A 25,316-nucleotide genomic window follows, 5' to 3' on the forward strand; every position below is an offset into this window, starting at 1 on the left:
ATAAATAAAATATAGAATACTAGCTTTGAAGATTTACAGGATTTGAGCAAAGCTGGTGTTATTCACTTTATTGAAGTAATCATTGGATAAAACTTCTGACTTATTTGTTAGTAACCTTATCTCTACTTCATAAACAGAAAACAAAAATCTAAGGACACTGTACAATTTGACCTTAAGTATGAATCTCTTAACTTCAATTTCAATCTATTGGATTCCGTAGAGCTCCAGTGCTGCAAAGTTCTCTGAGAAGTCAAGAATCAGGCACTGTGACTATAAGAATTATTCATTGAAGCAACATATTCTGTAACAAAACACTTCCAGTCAGTAACCTGAAATTGTATGATTCTTGCATGGGAAAAGAATGTTGTCAACATTGGAGATGATTCTAAGGGGCTCATGTCCCCTTGCATGAACAATCACTCAGAGCACTACACGTCACAGAATGAGATGTGGCACTTCATCTAGAGAGGTTCAGAGTGTGTTAGGTGACTGCATATGCAGTAATAAGCACCACTTTGGGCTTATACTACAATAAGAAACTGTAGAGTTGCGAGTTTCCTAAAACTGTTTGATAATGATATGCAATATGATACGTAATAACATTGGAAAAAATGTTCGGAATTATTTTCAGCTAAGAGAAAGTATTAGTTCCTGATATTGCTACACATTTATATTTTTTTTTTATTTATATGGCAGAACACACTAGAGATATTTCAGAGTTTTTGGAAGAGTTTTAATTTAACTGAAAATTTTGAGGTTTGAAATTTTTATTTCAGTTTGGGAATAAAATTGATGTTAAAGCATAAAGTTGGTTCATACAATGCTTATTTTAATTTTCTGTGTTGTTCCTTAAAAATCAATTAGCATGCCACATAATATATGTGGGAGTGATTCTCTTGTCTTTTACATAGCACTATAGTTTATACCTGTGGAAAGAGTTTGCAAGGTTACATTTGCCATTGTGATTTAGAAGCTCTTAATATTTACTTACTCAATAAGTAAACAGTAAGCTGAGTGCAAATCACTTGACCCTATGCTCAGAGAACCTGAACTGAAGTGGCAAGTGGGGTTAAAACAAAAATAAAATTTGTATTATGGAATTTCTTCCAGATTATTTCACCTGATGTTATAAAAAAAATACCTGACAAGGTGTTCAGAAAATCTTGTCTATGGAGGTGCATGCTCTGCTGCTACAAGGGAGAGGACTATGTAGACTGTCTAGAGAATGTTATGAATGTTGTTTCCTCTCTAGTCCAGCCAAAATGCAAATGCCATAACAGCCTCTGTCCAACTCCCTCATAATATATTTCTTTTCCACTGTATAAGTCCCAGGCTTTTTCTGTTAATTTTTCATTACTCTTTCACTCCTAACTTGGTCATCATTTATACTAATTTTGATTGAGTCCATAAAATAAATGGCATGTGACTCTATGCAGAGAACAATTAAGAAAATTGAAACCGCATCAAGTAAAGCTTTTTCTAAAGCAGAAATCTAAAAGTGGCAGTTCAATGGCAAATTCAGCTCTGGTGAGAAAACATATGTGAGGTGGGTATGGGAATATGCAAAGATAAACTGGCATCTACTCAGATGTAAGGATTAAAAAACTGTATCTGATTTATCTGTCAATTTCATTGGATAGAGTTATTCTGAGACATGCATTTGTCTGTAAAAGGCTAGAGAGATGCAAGAAAAATAAAATAACAAGAGAAGATATTAGAAACCACTCTCAAATTATTGATTATTCAGTAAATATTTTACTGAATATTATTTTTAGAAAACAGTTAAATATGGGTTGTCTTAAATTTAAGTAAATTGGAAATCATAGGCTCATAGAATGGTTGGGTTGGGACACTTCCAGGATTTTGCATATTTGACTGAATTGTCCTCAAAATTTCCACTTCTTTTAGGGTTTAATAAAGGCTAGTGATTTTGAGCACAGTTGAAATGAAAATGCATTGAAAAAATGAAAAACATCACATAAACATTGTTACTGTTTTTGATCTACAGTTATTTTGATAACCTTTGACTGTTCATTATTCTAATTCTGATTTTTTTCTTCATGTTTCTAGGCATTTAACAGTGTACATTGTTTTTAGTCTTTCTGACCAGAAAGACAAATAGTCAGTGTTTTTTTACTTCACATATCATTCTATAATTTAAGAGATTTTTCTCAATATAAGCACAAGCTATTTTTTCATTTGTCTGAAAATAAGGAAAAAAACAAAGCAAATTAAGCTCCACAAAGAGTCTCAGTTTTAATTGGCAACTGAATGTATTTTGAAAAATAGTGGGAAAAATGCAAATTCTGTGTCTACTATGATTCCATTAATACACTACCACTGTCTGCACTTACACTCTTAAGTAGATGTCAAAAACTAATGAGAATATTTAGTTCCCATTTTATATGGTATCTTTAAAACACATCTGTTTTAAAGATACCTCTTCTGTTTCTTTTGTCCTTTCTCTTCCCCACACTCCTCCCTTTTCCCTTTTCCCTCCCTGTTCCCATTCCCTCAGCACATTGGGAACTGCATATTATTAAATATGTATAATATTACTAAATATGATAATTTATTTTAGTATTAAAATATTTAGAAATTATCTAATTTAAGGTTTGTAAAGGAGTTTGGTAAATTGATACACATAGGCTTCTAGATGTTAGCACTGAAAGACACCATATGCATTTTACTGGATATTAGTAAAAACTTGTAATTAAAATGATAAAATAATGCTTTAGATGTTTTTTTTTTCTATAAAATAGAGTTTAAGCCTGATGATATTAATGTGTTAACTTCATTTGGAAATAATCTTACAATGTTCCTGACAAATACTTAAATACAATGACTTCTCTGGACACTTCCAAGTTATAAAGAAGTACATCTAGATTTATACTTCTCATCACATTTATTCTAAGTATGTAGATGCGATTTAATGATCCACTCATGATCCATAATTCACAGTAAGAGGTCCATAGAAAGATGGTAATAGATGCAGTATTTTCAATTTGAAGTTTAATTATACAGTGCAAAACTGAGAGCAGAAAGAAAGATGATAAAGGAGTGACTGAGAGGAAGCAAGTGTCTTGTGCTGTCTCTGAAATTACGTATTATTGCCTGCAACAGTATATAAGGAATAATTTCTAAGTTGAGTTTAGTTATAATATTATTCTGGAAGAAAACAAATAAACTGTAGGATGGGGTGCAGGATGGAAATCGGATATTGTATAAACTTTAATATGATGGGCAATTTGTAGAAGACAGAAAAATCTAAATGACAATATTAATCTTAACTGAAGTTGGCTGGATTTTTCAGTGTAAATGCACTATCTAAATATTTTATTAGTTTGAGTTGGAGAGAATACTCTCCTAAGAACTACTCAATAGCCTGGACTATTTTATGTGTTATGAGTTTTTGCTCTCTAAAATTCTGCTAGGCTAAATTGACAAAGTATTATTCTGCTTCCAAGAAAAGTAGCTAGGGATTTTTCAAGGGTTATAAAAATAATGAATGATAATAGGGAATAATAAATAGAAAGTGGAGAGAAATGAACATTTACAGTTCACATGTACATGCAGACAGGTTTTTAGAAAAGTCAGCCATTCCTCAGAGGATTGAAGAAAGAAAGAAAAAAGGAAAACCTTTGTAACTATCCAATAGCATGGTTTAGGAAAAATACCTATGAAGAAATAAAATAAATATTTGCATGAATTCTTCAGTTTGTTTACCTTTTATTTTTTGGGGGTGAGGGGGTTTGGCTCATTTTTAGTTCCCAACAGTCATCTCTTAGATTAACTACATATCTCTTATTTTCAAGTTGCTGTAATTCTAATTTTTACAGTGGCATAATGCAACCAACCTCTGTATTTTTTTTTTTTAGTTTTATATCTGCAGTAAATCATCCCCCACTTTGTACCAGCAGACTACACAGAACCTGTTTGGCAATCTGGTTCACAGTTAGCAAGCTATAAAGATAAGTTTGATAGCTAAAAATTGTAACCTGCTTTGGAAAGGCACAAAGTGCTAAACACTGAATCTTCAATTAGAAATTTCTGAGTTCTTTGAGTGAAAGACTGAGTTCAGAATATTTCACGTGAAAAAATACTTGTAAATAGGATTAGTACCTTCTAGTATCCCTGGAAAAAAAAAACAAATCTTTTTTATCATTGAGTTCATCAATCAGATGAGGGAAAGCATTGGGGTTTTTTGTTTTGTGTTTCTGTGAGTATGTAGTCTCCATGTCTGGGCATAGCAGCTTTTTAATAAGATTACTTTTGAGACTGAAAAACTATTAGATAAAAATACTAGTTAGCCATAGATAAACCTATAGTTTCTAAGTAGTACTAATTTCCCTTTGTTCCCTCAAAGTAGACCTATTAGGATTTATTTTAAATATTCAGAAATGGGATACTTTAAGTTCATGTGCTCAAACACAGAGATTACCAAATTGAACTTAGCCTGTCATTTCAGCCAACTACAGAGACAGAAGGATAACACTCCAATGATGCCTTTTTAAAAAAAAAGCCCATTACACATTTTCATGAGAAAGTTTGAGTTCCAAATGAATCCCTGAAAGAAATGGGAATATAATTCATTATTACATTGTATAGTGTATACTGCTGTAGATAATTACATTTACTGATATTTAGTATTATTATCTTTGTTGTATTTCCAGGGGGGGATAGTGAATAAGTCCTTGATTGATTTTTCATTTGAAGAAAAAGTAGCTTTTAATGGCACAGGATCATTGGGCATTGCACAGTAATATTATTTAAGTGAAATTCCCAACACATTTTTTGAATCAGAAAAGCTGTTTTAAATTTCGATTCATGCAAGCCTGTGACATCCTGAAGACTTAATTGCTGCTAAATACTTACCTTTAAAATTCATTGTCTTTTCTTCTGCAGAAAACTTTCATTAATTTTTCCCAGTACCTCATTATTTGCCAATGAATTTTCTAATATTCATGTTGATACACTGCATGCTTAAGTTACAAGCTGGTTGCTGGTTGCTTTGGTTTTCTCTGAAGAAATTAGCATTTTTTTGAGAAGATTCATTGCAATGCACATACCATGAACTGATGCTATTTCCCTTTGCAGAGGCATGCAGACTGTTGGAAAAATATGTGCTTGCTGCTACAGGGGCTCTGTTTAAATACAACTTTTACAGGTGCTTGTGTTCCATCTCATCATTAGCTTGTTCCCTCCTTTCTTCTATATTGTCTAAGTTTAAATACTAGTTTTTGAAAATATCTATGCATGGGCTTCACTCTGCTCAGTGATACTGAACATAACAGCAAACCAAATATAAGGAAACTTTTAGAAAATGCTGAAACATTTTTCTGCATCTTATTTCTTTTCATAATAAAGATGTCAATGTGAAATTTGGTCAGTTAATTTTGGGCCAGAGCTTTTTTAGTTGGTGATCATATATGTTTCTGAAATCTGCTGAGTGTTCAGTAGGTCATAAATTGCACTAATTTCCTATTAAATATTATGAAGTTTCATATTGCTCATTTCAAAAGAAATGTCTTCTCAAAAGAAATAATTTATCCTAAAGTGTTCTGCATTGTTATCAAGCGTTTTAGCCTTTCATGAAAAAAATTCTACAGCAGAGCATGCAAAACATAATTAATATAAAGCATTGATACGTATCCATGTAAATAATAATCAGCACGGCTACTCCTTGATTAAAAACTGGGCATTATTCCAGCTTTTTAAAATTCATAGATACAGAGCAATTTGCTAACTTGAAGACATTTTCTAAATTACATGGTCCATAACTCCATACACATTTGTGCCCTAACAAACAAGAAAAAAACCTGCAAGCCAAACAAGAGCTTTAATCAAAATATGTAAAGCCCTTGATTCAAGTCTCTGATGTATCACTAGAAAAGCACAAATACCAAAGCAGATCAAGTGATTCCTTCATAAAAGTAATACATTTAGAGCAAGTACCAGCAAGACTGATCACTTGTTTCTCCTGAACATTTCAGGAAAATGCAGCTTATATTTGCAGTCAGACACGTGTTTTTCTGAATTCAACACTTCACTTCAAAACTTGCAGGTGTGACCTTTTTGGGAGGAGGAACCGTGAGGAAGAAGCCAGAGCTGAGCACTCTTCCATCAGTCAGGCTCCTACGTGCTACCACACGCACAATTACTGCATTCCTTATAAACCTCCAAGGAAGAGATGAAGGTCAAATTCATGTTCATTAGAGATCGAAAGATAAAAGTTTGATACAATACAGGGCTCCTTCAGGACATGAGTAAGAATGTGAGCATTCAGAGTAGTGCCACTGTGGAAATGTAGTTAAGAGCAGGGGGTGGAGAGCAAACTGTGATGGATGTTTGAGCAGCTGGCTGCGTCCTCCCTGGCAGGCTGAGCTTTTAGCTGCTGAGCTCTCCTAACTCATAGTCCAACAACCCTAACTCGATGTTACGCATTTCTGTTTGGTGGTATTTACTGCAAGATCATTTTTTCTCATTGCTTTCTGTCAAGGTTACTGTGCTATCTAGGTTTATGGGATCAGTGCAGCCAGATGTAAATGTTATATGAAATGAAAAAAAAAAAGCTACCAAATGTACAGAGGAACTAAAGAGAAAACTTGCCAAGGATTCTTGAGCTCATTTACTTAACTGCTGTTACACAAGCACATGGGATATGTCAGAAATGCAGGTTACCATTCCCAGAAACATGATAAAGAATACAAATATAAAAAATAATGGAAAAATAGTTGCATGACTTTTTAATATTTTTTTTTTTATTTCTAAAGCCTGTCCAAGAGTACTAAAAGAATTTAGCCAAAGGATTTTGAATGAGAGATTAAACTGTCACAGAATGCATAATATTTTGTCTTAGTCCTACTTGAGAAAAACAGCATATTTTGAAAGTATTTTCCAAGTTAATGAACAGATTTTAAGCATTTTGAGTTGCTTTTCCTCTGAATACCAGAGATAGAATTCCATTAGCACTACTAAGAACTTGCTTAAAACCTTTGTGATTGAACGAATTTTCTTTAGTGGAAAGAAAACTCATATAATATTATTTAATGTTTCATGTTTATTATTTAACATTTAATATTATTTAATATGAAATATTTTAAATTGTTTTTTTTTAGGGAAAAATTGGACTGATCTTAGCAAATAGTTTATACTAATACTAATTATTGGAGCTCCTTGGGTTTTTCCAGCCTTGTAGGAAACAGAAATAAAAAATAAACCTTGACTGGAAAGACAGCTGCATTGACTCTGCAGAGCAGATGGCTGCAAATGTATTTAAACCACTTGACAGGATACAATCTACAATGTAGCATTAGTGCAATTTGAAATATTGCTACATTTATTTTCAACTTCTTTCAGAAATTCACTTTATTTAAATAAGTATCATATTGTTCAGGCTGAGTCATTTCATGTCGCTTTGGGTTGATGGCACTATGAACACTGTAATGACATTGTCAGTATATGTTTAAAAAAGCACTGTCAGTATATGTTAAAAAAAATTACCTTTTTATCAGGAAAGTTTATCTCTAGTTCCATACTAAAATTAATGGAGGTAGCAAAATAAAAAGCCTGAATGCACTGAGTATGCAAGAGAAATTACAGGGTGATCTCTAATTATATCACTGTATTATATCAGTGAGAAATCAAACTAGGACTAATGGAAGAGCTTCTCCTAGAAGCTATGCTAGGGCACGTGGAGAGCAGGGAAGTGATTCAGGACAGCCAGCACAGCCCTGCCTGACCAACCTGCTATGATGGAGTGACTATCAGTGCTCAGGGGAAGGTTTAAAAATGTCATCTCTCTGGATTTCTGTAAATCCTTTGACCCAAGCCCCCACATCCTTGTCTCTAAATTGGAGAGAGATGGACTTGATGAGTGGACTCTTAGCTGGATAAGAGTCCAAATTGGTCAGACAGCCACATCCAGAGGGTAGTGGTCAATGACATGAGACATCTGTGACTCATGGTGTCTCTCAGGGGTCTGCACTGGCACTTTGTTTATTATTATAATAAATTATAATATTTAATATTTTGATTAATGACAGGGATGAAGGGATCGAGCTCTCCCTCAGCACATTTGCAGATGACACTGAGCTGAGTGGTGCAGCTGACACACCTGAAGCACAGGATGCCATCCAGAGGGACCTGGACAGGCTTGAGCAGTGAGCCCATGGGAATCTCATGGGGTTTGACAAGACCAAGTGCAAGGTGCTGCACCTGGACTGGGGCAGTCCCTGGTGTCAGCACAGGCTGGGGATGAACAGATTGAGGGCAGCCCTGCTGAGAAGGACTCGGGTTGCTGGGGGAGGAGAGGCTGGACATGACTCAGCCATGGGCACTCACAGCACAGAGAGACAAATGTGTCCTGGGCTGCATCCAAAGCAGTGTGGGCAGCAGGGCCAGGGAGGAGATTCTGTCCCTCTGCTCTGCTCTATACTGCCCTTATATTCTGCAAGCTGCAGGGGTGCATCCCTCTGTGAGACCCCCAGCACAGGAAGAATATTGACCTGTTAGACCAAGTCCAGGGGCCACCAAGAGTATTAGAGGGATGGAGCATCTCTTCTATGAGGAAAGATTGAGAGAACTGGGATTGTTCGGCCTGGAAAAGAGAGGGCTGTGGGGTAACCTAATTGTGGCCTTCCACTACCTGAAGGGAGCCTTCAAGAAGGATCGAGAGAGACTTTTTGCAAATGACCTTAAAAGGTTTGAAACTAGATGACATTAAAGTCCCTTCCCAACCCAGGCCAATCTATGACTGATGGTATGATTTAGTTCCAACCCTCCTGCCATGGACAGAACACCTGCCAGTAGACCAGATTTTTCAGAGCCACATCCAACCTGGCCTAGAACACTTATGGGGGTGGGACAGCCACTGCTTCTCTAGGCAACCCTTTCCAGCACCTCACCAGCACCTCACAGGGAAGATTTTCTTCACGATATCTAATATAAATGTACTCTTAGCATCCACAACTTCTCTGTGCACTAGTGCAAGTGCTGTTTTGAGCCAGTGAAACAGAACATAGGTGTCACAGTATTATTGACTTTGAAACATCACAAACAGCTCCAAAATGCATGACCCCATCTCTGCTCACACAACTGAAATGACTTTTGCCACTTTTCCCTTGGCATAATGATAAACAGTGTGAAAAGCAACTATTTTTTCTTGTCTTATAAAATACAGCCCTTCCTGAAACTTTTTCAGTGGCACTGGTTACAGTTGCTGTCTCACAGCCTGGTCCTTTGCCTGAAACACTAAGATATAAAGCAAAAATACAGCTGTGAGAGTGTTAACATATTACGATAATGGTGTTAAATTTGGTTTAGGGAGTATATAATCCTTTGTGGCTGATGGTTTGTGGGTGTTAAGGGAGAGACCAGAGTAAATATGGGGGTCTCTTGACTTAACATCTGTTATGCAGTTACTTCAGGCTTTGGGAAAGTAGATTAAGACAACCAGCAGTCCTTTAGTGCATTAACATATATTAATGTATAGAAGGTTTTGTCAGTGTAATAGTATTTAAACAGCTTAATCTTTCTTTATCTAAAAAGAAAGAATACACAAGGAATATAGACCTATGCTGGCATGTGAACATTGCTTAAATAATTGTAGAAGATGTTAGATGTGACATGAAATTTGTACAAGCAAACAGCTGAAATTTATGAAGAAACATCTATATTAAGGTACGAAAATGCATTATTTTACAAGATTCCATAACAAAGTGTATGCACAGATGTCAGAATAAGATGTTTAACATACTTAGCACATTGGAAGAGTGTCCTGGATAATTTAGAGAGCTTAAACTAACTTTGTGGCTTGAACAACAATTAATATTTCCCACATGCACAAATCTTAAATTAAAATACTGAATATAAGTAAAGAAAACCTCATATTAAGTGGAGCTGTCATGCTAAGTACACATCATTAACTTAAAGAAAACAGCTCGAAGGATGTATTATAAAGGATTTTTAAATTCATGATACATTCCAAATTTATGTCATTTGAAAGTATAGAGTCAGGCTCAGACAACCTATATAAATTAATACATCCATATTTGAACTCAGCTATTAGGTCTTGTATGTGAAGCTAATACTGTGTGCTTTGATCTGGAAAGCTGTACTTAAAGTCCCAGCCTAACTGCTACAGTGACGATCTGCAGAGATGAAGTTTTCCCATTCCTGGTAAGGAACTGTCTGTTAGCAAATACTAAACAAATTTTTCATTTTCAATTTTGTAAATACTTCCATCTCATCACAGGAAGAAGAACTGAGAAATTATTTTTTAAAAAATTTTAAAAATAATTGTTTTGATATGTCTTAAGTGAATACTGTTAATGTGTTTAGCAATAACAGCAACTAGATTTTCTTAACTTGCCTTAGATTTATTTATTTTCAAATTTAGTAGCTAGTATTTGATACTGGGATGAAACTTTTTGCTTTGAGTTAAAAAGAGATTTCCAGTTAAAAGGGTCTTTTTTTTTTACTCAGAGAAATTATTTCTATTGTTTATGTATTTCAAAAGGGCTTGCTTTCTAACTCAGACATGAGGCAACCACTAATTTTCCAAACATAGCTCCATAAATAAAAAAAATAAAATCGTATTCTTCCATGTTTTACTGCTTTCTTCATTTGGACCCAAAGGGGACAGCCTTGCTTGTCACAGTTATGCTTAGTGGTTGCCCTCAAATGGAAATAAAGAAATGTTAGCTATGTCATCATATAAGCTTTCAGTTAAATGTTTTAGTGCTTCATAAGTGTTCTAAAGTTTTTTAATAAAATCCTGGGCTATTGTGTATTTGGGTGTCCATTCCATGCTGTTTGTTTAAGTTTGTTTAAGCTAGATGTTTAAATCTATTGGCTTTGATATACATTTATGCTTAAGACACCTTGCAAGTCAAGCTATTTAATGAATACACAAACTAAGATCCAAACATCACTCAAATCTTTCAGTCAACTGTCCAGTCAACTTAATTTCAAGTTGATATCTATATTAATGAACAATTAGAAAAGACAGGCAGGCTCAGGGCAACTTTATTATAGAAGCTTAAAAGGAAGTGAGGTAAAATTTGATCATTTGGTATATTTTTAAGACTTCTGTTATGTATATGCAAATAGTAATTACCATTTTCAGCCTATCAATAATAATATTCTAATACATTTAAGGTAATTCAAAGATTGGACTCTAAAATATAATTTTGCCCGTGAAAGCACACTTTTAATTTCATTTGATTTGGCTTTTCATTGCATGAATTTTCTGGCATTTATTCCTTTAGATATTCATAAAAACAGAGACTTAAACCTGTTACCAGTATAGTGAATAACTTGCAGTGATCTCAGATGCAAATCAAGGCATTCCACTTTGTGCTGGGTACCTGCACTGTCGTAAGTTTGAAATGCATTGCTTTCTATGACGTTGGGTTTTTTGGATTCTTTGTTTTTATTTTTTAAAATTGTATAATTAAATTTAAAATTGTATTGGATAACTTCCGTTATTGCAAAAGCAAGACTATTTGTAATGGTTTGGACCAAATATAGTGCAATCAGATGCTGTGCAGGTTTACCTAAAGAGCTTTGACAACCTCTTAATCTTGATATGTAGCACACCATCTATTCTAGCCATGGTTGTTCAAAAACATATAATGTATGTCATGCTAAATTGCACACTAGCTGTTTGGTTAGTATGGATGTAATTATACCATAAACTGAATTGCAGCTGAAGCTGAAAAATGGACCTAGAGCAATACTTTTAAATTTTATAGGTTTTTATGCTAAACTACATTTTAGACTTTCCCAGACAGTCTATAGTTATCTTACTGTGCATTAACACTCCCCTGTTGAAGAGGTAAGGGAAAGAAAGACTCAGGAGCCAGAGATTTATGATTGGAATGATCGGATTTGACAACATTTTTAAGCCTATGTGTGGTTCTAAGTAGGGGTGGAGGACATGCTGCAGTATTAAGTAATTTTAGTCAGCTTGCCTGGAGGTTCCTCCTGCTCTGAAGAGTTTTGATACCTGTCTCTAAATTCTTCAGTCCTTGCACTTTCAAAACTTTCATTGACCGATCTTGGTATTGATTGTTCGTGAACTGTAACAATGCCTCTTGCTTGTCTTATGTCTTTAATCTTTTTATCCATCTCCATAACTAATCAATATTTATATTTTCATGGAGGCAATATATCCATATCCAGTCTTGTGTCTGCAAACTCACAGAGTGTTTGTAAGATAGATTGGTATAGAAATAGTTTAACATTTTCTGGGATGGAAGAGGAAAGCATTCCAATATGTTGTAAATACAAAGATAGGGTTACCTCTTACATGAAATTGCATTTTCTTTCTACCAACAGGTCCCATAAGTAGCATTTTGGTGAATAAGTATGGCAGCCGGCCTGTGATGATAGCAGGGGGTATCCTGTGTTCTTTTGGAATGATTGCATCCTCCTTCTGCAATAGTGTCCTTGAGCTGTATATATGTATCGGTGTGGTTGGAGGTAAGAGTCCTGTTTAAAAGGCTATATTATGCTATATCAAACTATTTCTAATATTGTTCTACAAATGAGCCTCACTGATCGAGAATTCTCTGTGTACAGACCCAATCCAAGAAGGTAGTAAGATCAGTTAATTTCATCTACCTGAACTGTCTAATCCTTTAAATTAACTGGTATGATGTTAAATTATTTCTTAGGACAATTCAGAAGAACTGAAGAATTTATTCAATCAATGCTGTATGTATGTACTTTTCCACATTGCACTGTAATTGTGGTATAAAAGTTGATTGGCTCATGACAGCACTTGCTACAGTCATCCATGTACAATTTCACATTTGTTGTTTTAGCTTTCAATGATGTTGCACTGTGGCAGAGGCTAGCCAAATTCTAGTAGAATTGTGAAAGCTTGTACCAACTGCAGGTTTTTTTACATGCACATAGTCTCACAGAAAAGTATAACAACTTTCAGTTCGGTAGTTTCCTGTTTAAAATCCCCCAGGGTCAATCACCAAATAAAATTATTCATAATCATCTATCACAGGCCTAGATATCGCCTAAAGCAATGACTTAAAATTATTGTAATGCCAGTAAATTAAAGAATCTCCTTATTAAAAGTTGTGGGGTTTTTTTAAACTCCCTTCTCAGAATAAGGAAGGAGAGGTGAAATATTGGCAGGTAACAAATGAATGAGATAATACCTGTATATTCAGGCTCATCTTCCTTTATGTTTGGACAAAAGGAGTCCATTTTTATTCAGTGATTAACCCTGAGAAGTCTTATTTTTGATGTCCTAAACTTGATGCCTACTGAAAGAGTAACATCAGGGTCTGGAAATGGGTCTATCAAGGAAGAGAGTTTCCCTCCTGTACCATCAATCAGATGCATATTAGAGTTTATGGCTTAGATGTCTTAATACAGAGAGAAGGCCTAGAGGTTCAGCTTTAGGTTCAGTTCATACACTCAGCTGATCTGAGTGGGTGGTCTGCTCCCACGTGTGTCCTTTACAACTTCTTAATAGTGATCTGGGGAAGGAGAGCTGAATGTGCTGGAAAATAATTTGCCATTTTATGCTCCAGTTTTACAGACAAGTTGAATCTTAATTAGGGTTGGAAACAAGAAATTAGGAGATTTATGTATTTAAATAAACCCTACATTCATTCTAGCTGAGGTGACATTTAATAACTTTTGTTAAGTGAGCCAGGAGAGAATTGTATTATAGTTTAGCAAATATAAAAAAGGTGAGTCAAGGCACAGATACCATCATTCTTCTGTATGTGATTCCCTTGTCTCTATCATTGCTGAAACACAAAAAGGAGTTTTGGCTTTCAATGCAGCACTACAAGGGAAATGACCAAATGCCACCATGACAAACTCTTGGTATGAACACTCAGAGACATCAATGAGGCTGTATTTCATTCTCTGATGCTAGTCGGTTTTGATATTGAGAATCTCTGGATTGGACACTGGTCATTTAAAAAATATCTTGAAAGAGCTGGGATGTATTTTTTACTGCATGACCTGCAATAATACTGTCTTTTGTGTGTTGTTTAGGTCTGGGTTTAGCATTCAACTTACAGCCTGCCTTGACCATGATTGGCAAGTATTTCTATAAGAAGCGTCCCATCGCCAATGGATTGGCAATGGCTGGAAGTCCAGTGTTTCTGAGCACATTGGCACCTCTCAATCAATTCCTCTTTAATGCTTTTGGCTGGAAAGGAAGCTTTCTTATTCTGGGAGGACTTCTTTTGAACTGCTGTGTGGCTGGATCACTTATGAGACCTGTTGGACCAAAGAAAGTCCCTCCTGTGAAAAAAGATGTTGAAAAAGGCACAGGAGATTCTGCCTTGCACAAAAACAACAAGAAGTCTTGTTGGCAAACTATGAATAAGTATCTAGATCTGTCCCTCTTCAAGCACAGAGGGTTTCTGATATATTTGTCAGGAAATGTCATTATGTTTATTGGTTTCTTTGCTCCGATAGTATTCTTGGCTCCTTATGCCAAGCACAAGGGAATTGATGAATATTCTGCTGCTTTTTTGCTTTCTATCTTAGCCTTTGTAGACATGTTCGCTAGGCCTTCCATGGGACTTGTAGCAAACTCCAGGTTTATCCGGCCAAAGATTCAGTATTTTTTTAGTTTTGCGGTCTTGTACAATGGCGTCTGTCATATCTTGTGCCCTCTGGCAAAAAATTACACTGGCTTGGTGATATATGCTGTATTTTTTGGGTTTGCATTTGGAATGGTTAGCAGTGTTCTTTTTGAGACATTGATGGACCTTGTTGGAGCTGCAAGATTTTCCAGTGCGGTGGGACTTGTCACCATTGTGGAATGTTGCCCTGTGCTCATAGGCCCTCCTCTAGGAGGTAAGAATGTATTTCTTTCCAGTTTTTTCAGACATTACAGCATAATCTTGCAATGTAACTTTGAATTAATATAAATATTGTTCTTAATGTTGCTCTTAATGTAACTAGAAATGTACCGTTACAGCCTGCTGGTAAAACATAACTTCATCAGTTACTTTTGTCCAACCTAGAGGCAGCTTGAAGAGTGCTCACACTTGCTTACACAACTTTATCTAAGTAGAGAGAATAGGCATTTCCAGAGAGGAAATCTAACAGGAAAGTGTCAGAAGGAACACAGACCTGCTCAGCATTTTAGGCACGGTGCACACATGGTGGAATTCCATCAGGGTGCTATGTGGCATTGTGCCCTGGCATGATGTGACACCCCAGCTCTGCTCACAGCCAGTCCTTTAGCCTGTTTCTGTAGCCAATAGATGTGGGCAAGGCAATGCAGAGGGTGAACTGACTGAAAGATGTTAGCATCGCAAACTTCTCTTTTCAAATGTAAGGGGAGCTGAAAGGGAGCCTAGTTATGTCACTTAGACTATATTCATAACACTTGGGCTTCTAGCAGCAATAATGAACAGTATTTTGAGAAAGTATTTTGAGAAAGTATTTTATGTTTGCTATATTTTGTCTCAGTATTCAGTAATGCTGATAGTAAGATTTATATTATTGAGATTTCTGATGATATAAGATATTTAAAAAATAGATGCTCTAATTTTATTGAGAAGCATTGGTGTGTATCTTGGTGTGTGTGTTGCAGTATAAACACAACAATATGAGAATATAAAGATCGTGAGATTGACACCCTAATGAACATATTCTGTACCCACATTAGCACTGCCTCAGAAGTCAGCAAGATTATGTGTGCCTAAAAGCATTGATATATACCAAAATACTTCAGATTACTTTCGGTATTTCTATGAAAATAGCATTGTTGTGTGCAATTCTGAATATGCCAAAACATTTCCACTCACTTCAGTAAAATAATATTTGTACAAGTAAATTTTTAATACTTCTAAAGGCATATTTTTCTCATCATTTAACATACAAATCCACTTTGGCAAAGGTAGAGAAAAATACATCCTCACACAGACTCTTCATATGCCACCTAGTGGGGGGTCTGAGCCTCTAACCACTGGAGTCCAGTCTTTTCAGTCAGATTCTGAAATCAATATAAACTCAAAAGATATTAAATCCAATATTTATGGAACACTAGCTTCCACTGTTTGTTTTTTTTAAGTATATTAGCTTTTCAGGACTTTTGTAAAACATTTTTTGTGCTGTAACACTATGAATTATTGATTTAACTTGTTAAACAGAGATAACAAAGGGGGTGAACACATGGAAAAGCTAAACTCCAGTTTTGATAAGTTCATATGTTTTAAAATAGTATGCTGAAGCATTGCTAATTCAGAATTTTGTTTTGAAATATATTTTTATGAGACTGCTCATTGATAAAAATCAGTAAATTGCATTATTTACACTAATAAGTGAATTTTACACTTGCAGTGCTATTTGAGTTTGTCCTAATAATAGGTTTGTGAAAAAAAAAAAAAAAAAGTCTGGAATAATTTCATGGCTTGTAAACGTGTATCAGGTGTATCGGCTGGCTTTATGTTTTCAGCCCAGTAAAAGCATCTAAATGCATACTAAATTGAAGTGTCCAGCTTACCCTGTGAGTTTCAGTTATAGTGTAGGAAAGTTCAGAGCTAAATACTTGGATACGTACAAATGTTAATTTGAGAATTGGGAAAATTTAGGAGGAATGTCTCATAAATTGGAAGAGCTATTATATTTTTCTCTTCTTGTCATAAAGAAATTTAATCTCAGACGTCTGAATGTGAGTTTTAGGTACAGGGCTCAGAGTTTAAAACTCAGCAGTTGAGTGTGATGGCTGCAGGTAGAAGCCTTTCTATCTCTTTCACCAGTCAGAGGAAAGTAAATGTGAAAAGCAGGCAGCTGATGCACAGAGACAGCAGCCTAAAAAGGCACATACCTCTTCATCCTATTGTCTTTATGCAGCCTCAGTGAGTGTCAAACTCTCACTCCAAACAATAGGAAAACACAATTAGGCGGTGAATAAAATAATAAGGGAATGAAAGAATGAAAATAAAAGAGCTGAAAAGCTTTCATTATTCATTAAGCTTTACTTACTTTGTTCTTCAATATTTTATTATTGTCAGTGTCTTCAATGGCAATTGCTATCTTGATTAATTCAGGATTTTTTAAAGAGTTCCACTGTCTATGTTAGACAACTTTAACATGTTGAAAATTCATTTTTGCTCCAACTTCAAAACCAGAAAATATTCATATATTTTTATCAAGGGAATGATGTGGGTTTTATTTGGTATCCTAGTCTAAATACTCTTTTTCTTTCCTCTTATCTTTGTATTTCAGGTTGGTTAGTAGATGTTACTGGTGAATATCAGTACATGTATTTTGTCTGCGGAGTAATTGTGACTGTGGCCAGTATCTGGTTGTTCATTGGCAATGCCATCAACTACAGGCTTTTGGCAAAAGAAAAGAAGTTAGAAGATGAGAAACAGAAAGCACAGAAGAACGCTGACCCAAAGGAAGCAGAACCATTAACAAACAATGAAAATGAAGATGCTTCCAGCAGAGCTGATAAAGCCCTTGAAGATCCATCAGAAAGAGAAACCAATATTTAATTTGATATATAGCTCAGAAAGCAACATTTATGACTTCCATTAGGAATATGTCTTCGACACAGGCCAAGTTTTGTGGTAATAATGATCAGTCGCAATATTGGATGGGATCATATTTTTGCCCTATGGCAAGACTCAAAGCTAAATTACTATCTACAGTTTATTTGTTTCATCGATACAAAATTGCAATTACAGAGGTAGTGACTCAATGCAAATGAGTCCATTAAATTTTGACTCTGGACAATCAAGAGTTAGATAAACCAGGCTATAAAGCCTTCCAATGACAAACTCTTTTGTTTCTTAAGTGTATCTAGTGCAAAAGTATCTCCTACTCTTATTTGGGAAGATACTTGCATTCATCTTTACAATGTGGTTAAAGTCTATTGAAATAATCTGCCCAAATTCTACTTACCATTAGTATTAAAGAGAACATAAAGTCAAAGATTTGTTTCAAAAGACACATAATACCTGACCGTAGAACACTGAAACATTCTTCTCTTTTGTGCACCCACTAGATAAAAAATATGGCTGCATAAGCAATTATGGATATAAAAGTTAAGTGTAGGAGACAAATAATTGGTGAACACACCTCTAAAATGTAATAAAAAGCTGATTTATAATATATTCCAGAAGTAGTTTCCTCCAGTGACAGCTGATTACACAGTACTTCAACATATATACTTTTGAATACAAAGTATGGTCACACTTTGCTAATTCAAACTAGCTGAAATCTGCCTGTACATAAAAGGTTTAAACCCAAGATTTACATATCTAACAAGAGTGGCAATCAGTTTGTTTGACTATGTATTCCTGTGTAGCTGAAGGATCTGGATCAGTCTGTGAAGCCATTTTCCTAAAGGGACTAGATTCATAATCTGCTGATGTTAAAAGGATACTAACCCTTGGCTTTTGTGGCCTTAATGAGTTTCATGACAATGACTTCAAAGTAGATGTTTGGCTTTATTGTTTGATGGTTTCTTGAGAGGAGATTTAAGACCTACCTTCAGATCTTTGCGGATGGGTAGCTTCCCAGTTCCCACTTCCTTTTCCCAGCAATTTAGTGAAAAGCTACTTATTTTTTTGTAGTGCTGCTTTGAGCAAAAATGCTGCAAGGCACCTTGACAATGCCAGTCTGGAAGCTTTGTATTGACACATCAGTTTTATGCAGGATGTTTAGTCTTGTGTCTACAGTTTCAGGCACACCATCATATAAATTAAAATGTACAAAATTGTTCCTCTTCCTTTAGACAAAAAAAGGCATAAACCTACAATTTTACTTTACACAAATCATTTAGTACTGCATTTGAAAGTTAAAAGTGCGGGCTTCTGAAGATAATATGTGAAATTATTTCTGTTCTATTTCTTGGTAAGGAAGGGTGCTATTCATTTTGGAGGGATGCTTATAAATGCCTCAAAAATTGTGAAAATTAAGGGTCTGATTCATAAAACATTTATGCACTGTTTATGCAGGATACACCTACACTCAATTCCAGGAAAAGAATACTATTCATTTTAGTCCTCTTCTAAATTTCAAAATTTCAAAAAGTTGGAAATATATTGGACAGACAGCTAACTGTGATAAACACACTTTTAAGTGCCAATAACAAAATTAAAAACTCAATAGTAAAATCCAGTAGATATGGGAGGGCTTTTAAGAAAGTTATTTCTTAATATTGATATGTTCAATATTATTTTAATTTTTCTTCTAAAAATGTTGATAGTGTTTGCATCTGTTTTACTGGTTTATCATTTTATAAAGTTCCACAGTAATGCTGATTTTTAAAATTTTCTCATCACTGTTTTGGGAAGAAACATGAATCTACTCTCAGCATGGTACAGAATTTAATACCTACTTTTTACCTAGTTATATTCAGGAAAACCAAACTTCTCCAACAAATCCTGTCAATTTTTAGGAGCATCAGAAACAAAATATATGCATTTCAGAGTTTTGGGAGAAAATATGTGTTGCATGTTCAGACTGGAGCCGTGTACTGTGTAAAGGGGAATGATTCAGTCCCAGTAAAATTAAAGTTCCTCTCCCGAGCCCCAGCTTTGGAGAGGAAGTAAATCCATTGCATCTCCCTCTGAACCTTAGCCTTGCCAGCACCCTGTGACATGAAGCATTGCTCTCTTTTTGGCTGTACAAACATAGTGAATTCCAGGAGCTGTGAAGGCCTGTGTGCCTATAGCCAGAAAGTGTTGAGTTTCATAGACACTAAGCTTTCACACAGTGAGAATTATCAGTTATAAATACTGGATTGTGAAAGATGAACTGAAATTTCAGCTGAAGAGTGGTCATCAGGAATATCACTCTGCTCTTGATAGCCACTGATAGAAATGCAGAGATTATTTGAAAATAGATTAATACAGGAACTGAACCAAAATATCTGAGGTAAAATTTTAGGTGCTTATTGTTATCTCTTTGCAAAAAAGCAGCATGATTACGAATAAGGGTAGAATACAAGTGTCAACTTTTGACTGAAGGCTGTTAAAAGTTGCTGTTAAGTAAATAAGGGATTCAGAAAAATTATGATAAAAAGAAGTCTCTCAGGAAATATGCAGGCAACTTGCCTGTTCTATGCAGGATCTCAGAATACAAAATGATATGGCATAGGAAATAAGGGAAAAACAAAGATCCTCGAGCCATAGACACACCTGACCACTAGTAGAAAAAATTATCTCACCATCTCAGAGGAAATAAAAATTTCTATAAACATTCTACAGAGAATCTACCCTTTTATCTCTGGTCCATTATGTTAAAAGGCAATTGGAGTGCAAGAGTTGCTTTGCCACCATTCACCAATATTCATTTTTTAATCCTATAAGGCAAAATGATGTGGCAAGGCAACTAGAGTAATATAAAGTAGGAAGAGCCAAGTTAAACATTTCCTTACACCTCTTTCATTACTCTTTCTCTTAATAATAGCAACAAAATAAAACCCATCAGCATACTCTTAATACTACTGAATATTAAAGAAGTTAAAACCCAGAGATGAGTGAAGAAAATTGGAACTGTATCTATGCAAAAACTGCCTCGAATTAAAAACCTGTGTCTTCCAAATTACAGAGCAATTGCCTAGTATAGGTAGCTCATTTCTAAAAGTAATGATAATAATAAATTGCCTTGAATCAACTTTATTCTGAACATCAGAGTTGCAAAATGAGTATAACTTGGTTTCAAACTCTTGAATATCACTCCTACTTGCGCTGACCTGTAATTTGTACTGTAAATCATTTCATCACTACATTTCTGCTTTTGAGATTAGACCTGGGTATATACATAATTCTCTGAATTGCTCTGGTTTCTCTCAATTACCTCACCCTCAGTTTGAACCAGTGAAGGGTCAGGATTAAGACATTCCCCTAATCAGTGATGAAGAAATATACTCAAACTTTCTAGTACATGTGTCTCTTATGCACGCTAAGAATCTGGAGTCTCAGTCAGTGCAAGCAAATCCTTAATTGGTCTTGGTCTCATTTATGCTCGTGTATACTTCATTCTTTTAATTTCTCAGCTACAGTATTTCTAAGCCTGTTTGCCCTTTTACTCTTCTAGAAAAAATAATGCAAAAAATTTAAAACTTGTAGGAAGGTGGATAGCATAAATAATATTTTCCCCAATTTTATATCAGGATTAAATTTCAAGTTGTTTTAAAGTGCACAACCAGATATTTCTCACTCTTTTGGGGTTTTTTACGTCATATAGTCTATTACCTGGAGAATTCTCCTGTACTGCCCTTTCCAACTCAAGAGAGACTCCTCAGTAATAATTTGCAGTACTGTTTCAGGAATGTAAAAAAATTTCACCCCTCCCTTCTCACCCCATTGAAGTGTGGTTGCAATTGTTGTTAATTCTGTATTTCCAGAAAAGCATCTTTTTATATGAAAGACTAAAATGCTTTTATTTCAGGAGTTTGTTTTGTGAACTGTTTTGACAGAGCTAGGGAGAATCTTATTTCATCTTGAAAAAGATTTTTTTAAGTGATGCTGTCATTATTGAGAGGAGGTATAGCTTTACTTACTGCTGAAGTGAATGGCAGCAATTTCACTGACATTGATTCAAAATTCACATGAATTTTAATAGTCGTGTTGCATATCAGTATCCACTGTGCTTAAAAAACATTTGACAATGTGAACATGATTGTTCCTCCCAGAGAATTATCATTCCTTTTAAACATTCACCGCCTCCACCCCCCCATACTTCATTTTTAACAAAAAATTTGGACTGAGTATGTAGTGACTTATCTTTAATTCTTTCTTGTTTTTTCCTGAAATGACACGTTTTCCATGTTGCCAAATGCAACATTTTTCACTTCCTTTTTCATGTCTGGTTGTGAATATTAGTGGAGAGATATTACTGGGATACATAAGTTAAAGAGACCACATGCAGCCAGATTTTGGACTGCTATCAAGATTTCACTAAATAAAGCCAGTTACTGCTTTTATAGATGAACATGCTATAAATAACACTGACAATTTTGCCTATAACATAATTTAATCAGGCAATTTTTGTTAGTTTCTCTATAGATTACTATTTTTCTACTCACAGAGAGGACTATAAAGGAAATTTTAAAATAATTATTTTCAGAGATGGCTTACCAGTTTTAACAAGGCTGTTTGGATTTTTTTGGGGGTGGGTGCACTTCTGATATTTGTGCAAATATATGTATAATGAAAGTGTTTGCATGTACTATCACATTTTTTATCAGAATTTGCATAAGCATTGCTGTGTAATTTTAACATAATTTGCATGTTGTAGTTTTGCAGTTCAAATTTTTCTCATCATCTACCTCTCAGTTGAAGTTTGGAGACTTGCACAACCCTGGAAGAATCAAGTTAACAATATGCATAATGGTAAAAACTGTGCAGACTATTAGAAAGTCTCCCAAATATTAAATACTAAAGCTGCTTACACTTCTGTTTTCAAGACAGTATATCTGTGACTACGTATCAGTTCACATATCTTTAATCGTAACCCATACCTGTGAAGTATTTGCATCACTGATCTGGTTTGAAAATTCAGTGTGTCACTTAGCTATCCAATGTCTAATGATCATTCTGTGAGATGCTGGCCCACTATTATTTTTTGTTTTCTTACAATTTCTGAGTTAGAGAAATGAACTAAGTTAATATATCCAAAGAGTTTATAAAATTATTACAGAACATTTTGCATTTTGCATCCCTGAAGAAAAAGTTGTGTTTCTGGGTTAGAAATAATAGAAAATTTTAGCTTTCTTTCCCTTTTATGGGGCAGTTGAAGGAAGTAGTCACAAAATACTAAAGTGGGGTCAAGGAATGATGGTTATTCTTCATATGCTCTTTACGAAAGCAAATATGATTGTTCCTTCAAAGATATTTTTCAAACCATTCTTGCCTTCTAGGACCTATTACATAGTCCACTAAAGCCAACATAAAAATACCAATCAAAGAGTTTTACCAGACATTGGAGGTGATGTGGCTTCAGTGGATATTTCAGCCTTATTTTCTCCATTCCAAATCTCAGGTCTGTCAGATATAACACAACAAACACAGGATTTGTTACAGCTGGCAAATTTTCTATGCCTGCATAATATTTCTAATGAATCAGTCCCTAAATTAACGCACAATATGTATTATTTTAATAGTCTATGTAAATAAATTTAAAAAAAATCCCACCATACACTCTGAATGTAGATTATAAAATACAGAAGCTATATTTGAATAAATATCCAAACAAGTCTGTCAACCCCAAAGGAAATTATCTATTTCCTTCCAAGCCTTCCTTGAGCAGTTGATAACCTTAATTTTTTTTATTTCCAGAGAAAATGGTTTATGTCATCTGTGAATGTATATATGGACATATATAAGGGAATATATATGCAGATATGGTATGTGTGTATATATGTATTCCCCTATATATAAAAGTCTCATTTATATATATTATATATATTTATGTGTATATAAAATATATATAATGTTTTAGAATAAGTTGCATATTGTGCCTGATAAATAAAACATAATTGTAAGCAAATAAAAAATTTCCACAAATGACAGAAAAAATTGAAGCTTTTCTGTAAGAGCATATGTTATTTTTCAGTTTCTGCTAGATTTATTTATAGTAGAAATTAATTCAAAAAGCTGCAGTATTACATAACACTGGTTTCTAACCATTACTCAGTTCAAAGCAGCCTAAGATCACTGAGAATGTTCATTGAGATAGACAGCAAAACCTGCATTGTTGGTGAACTTGATGGCAGGGTGTCATTGCTGTGGAAATATTAACTAAATGATCTCTGAACAGACTGCAACCAATGTACTGAGTTTTTTTCTAATGTCATCTGTATGACCAGTTCATACAAAGTATTGGTGGGCATGGTATCCTTGTAACAAGTATGGAAAATGAGAATTCCCATCCCCTGCAAACAATATTCCTGTTAGAGTAATATATTAAATTCTCCAAAACATTAGTCACTAAAAACACTGACAATGTATCATACCTTTTACAGGTTTTGGTGTTTTTAATTTGTCTTCAAGTAGGCCCATGAAAAATCTACATTTGGCTTTCACTCTATAAAAGTTTTACCTTAAAATTATTGAGAGATTTTTCAGAGTGGTAGATAAGTCATTTACATATATTCCCTTCCTCAAAGAGTGATACAGCTGCATCTTCCACTTATAGGCTACTTGGAAAGTTCACCATATCTGCAGTTTATCAACAGAACCTGGTATTGCTATGCAATAATTAAACATGCAGTAACCATTGTTGTTGACTAATAAAGTTATTTCTTCCTTTCTGTATTTTGCAATACTATATGGTTTTTACTTGAATATATTGGCTAGATTTTTTTTTTGACAATCATTTATTAGCTAGAGGTGCTATTTATGTTCCAAAGAGATATGAGTGAATGATAACATTCTCTTTTTAGATGCCAAATCCTTTTTTTGACCTGACAAAATTCATTGTTCATAATGTATATTAACCCTGTAAAATGCTTATGCATTGCATTAAATTGTATTTAAATGCATTTTTGTTAATTAACTTCTATTCCAGGCTTGTACTACTGTGTAACATGTCACATTTGTCCATATATATTTATGAGAAATTACAATGAAAATTGTGTATAATAAGCAATTGGGAGACAAAAAAGAAAAATGAAAATAAAATTTCCATGTAAAGTTTTTCTGAAAGGATGTAAATTCTATTTTCTTAGGTTCCTTAATAGTATATTATTTACATCTTCAGAGATATTTAGATTGATTCACAATTCAGTTGTAGCAAAGATCTCAAAATTACTTCTTGTTGCATACAGAAACAGAACTTCAAGATTTCCTGTGGAGAAAAGCTACTACTAGTAGCAGAACATTGTACCAACCCCTTACTATTCCTAATTTCACTATAATTAGGATTTATACATAACTCAGATACCATCTGGACACCAGGGATTCTTTTCTCCATTACTTGGACTTGGATGTGTTCTTATATTCCATGTACATGGAATGTTATTCCTTAGTCACCAATACTCATTTTGCTACAGAAGGGGAATTTATCCACGTCTTGAAATAGTGTATGTAGATAAGTTCTGCTTTATATCCTCTGAATGTTATCTGTTCCTTTGTTTTTGCAAATTGACTTCAGTCTATGATTGCTTGCCCCAGGTAAATTGTTATTTACACAGTGTGATTGGATAATTAAAATTAATATATTATGGGGGCTGTTAGAGACAGTATTAAGATGCACCTTTGCATACTATCCACACACCGTTGAGACAGATGCACCTTAGGCTACTAGAAAACAAAGATATAAAAGAAGATGAACTATTGAATAAGAAATAAATAACT

General features: G+C 34.6%; 1 protein-coding gene across 5 annotated transcripts in view; it reads left to right on the forward strand.

Annotated features, from left to right (window-relative positions):
- Nucleotides 1–24,665, forward strand: part of SLC16A7 (solute carrier family 16 member 7) — a 79,376-nt gene extending 54,711 nt beyond the window's left edge. For all 5 annotated transcript variants that reach the window (XM_021547458.2, XM_021547456.2, XM_077783488.1 and 2 more), the window contains 3 exons: nt 12,343–12,486; nt 14,035–14,847; nt 17,230–24,665. In XM_021547458.2, the coding sequence (XP_021403133.1) occupies nt 12,343–12,486; nt 14,035–14,847; nt 17,230–17,501 (1,229 nt within the window). In that variant the 3' untranslated portion in view covers nt 17,502–24,665. The remainder of the gene's footprint in view (nt 1–12,342; nt 12,487–14,034; nt 14,848–17,229) is intronic.
- Nucleotides 24,666–25,316: the final 651 nt, after the last annotated feature.

This window comes from Lonchura striata, chromosome 5 (genome assembly GCF_046129695.1).
Source record: "Lonchura striata isolate bLonStr1 chromosome 5, bLonStr1.mat, whole genome shotgun sequence".
NCBI classification, from domain to species: domain Eukaryota; kingdom Metazoa; phylum Chordata; class Aves; order Passeriformes; family Estrildidae; genus Lonchura; species Lonchura striata.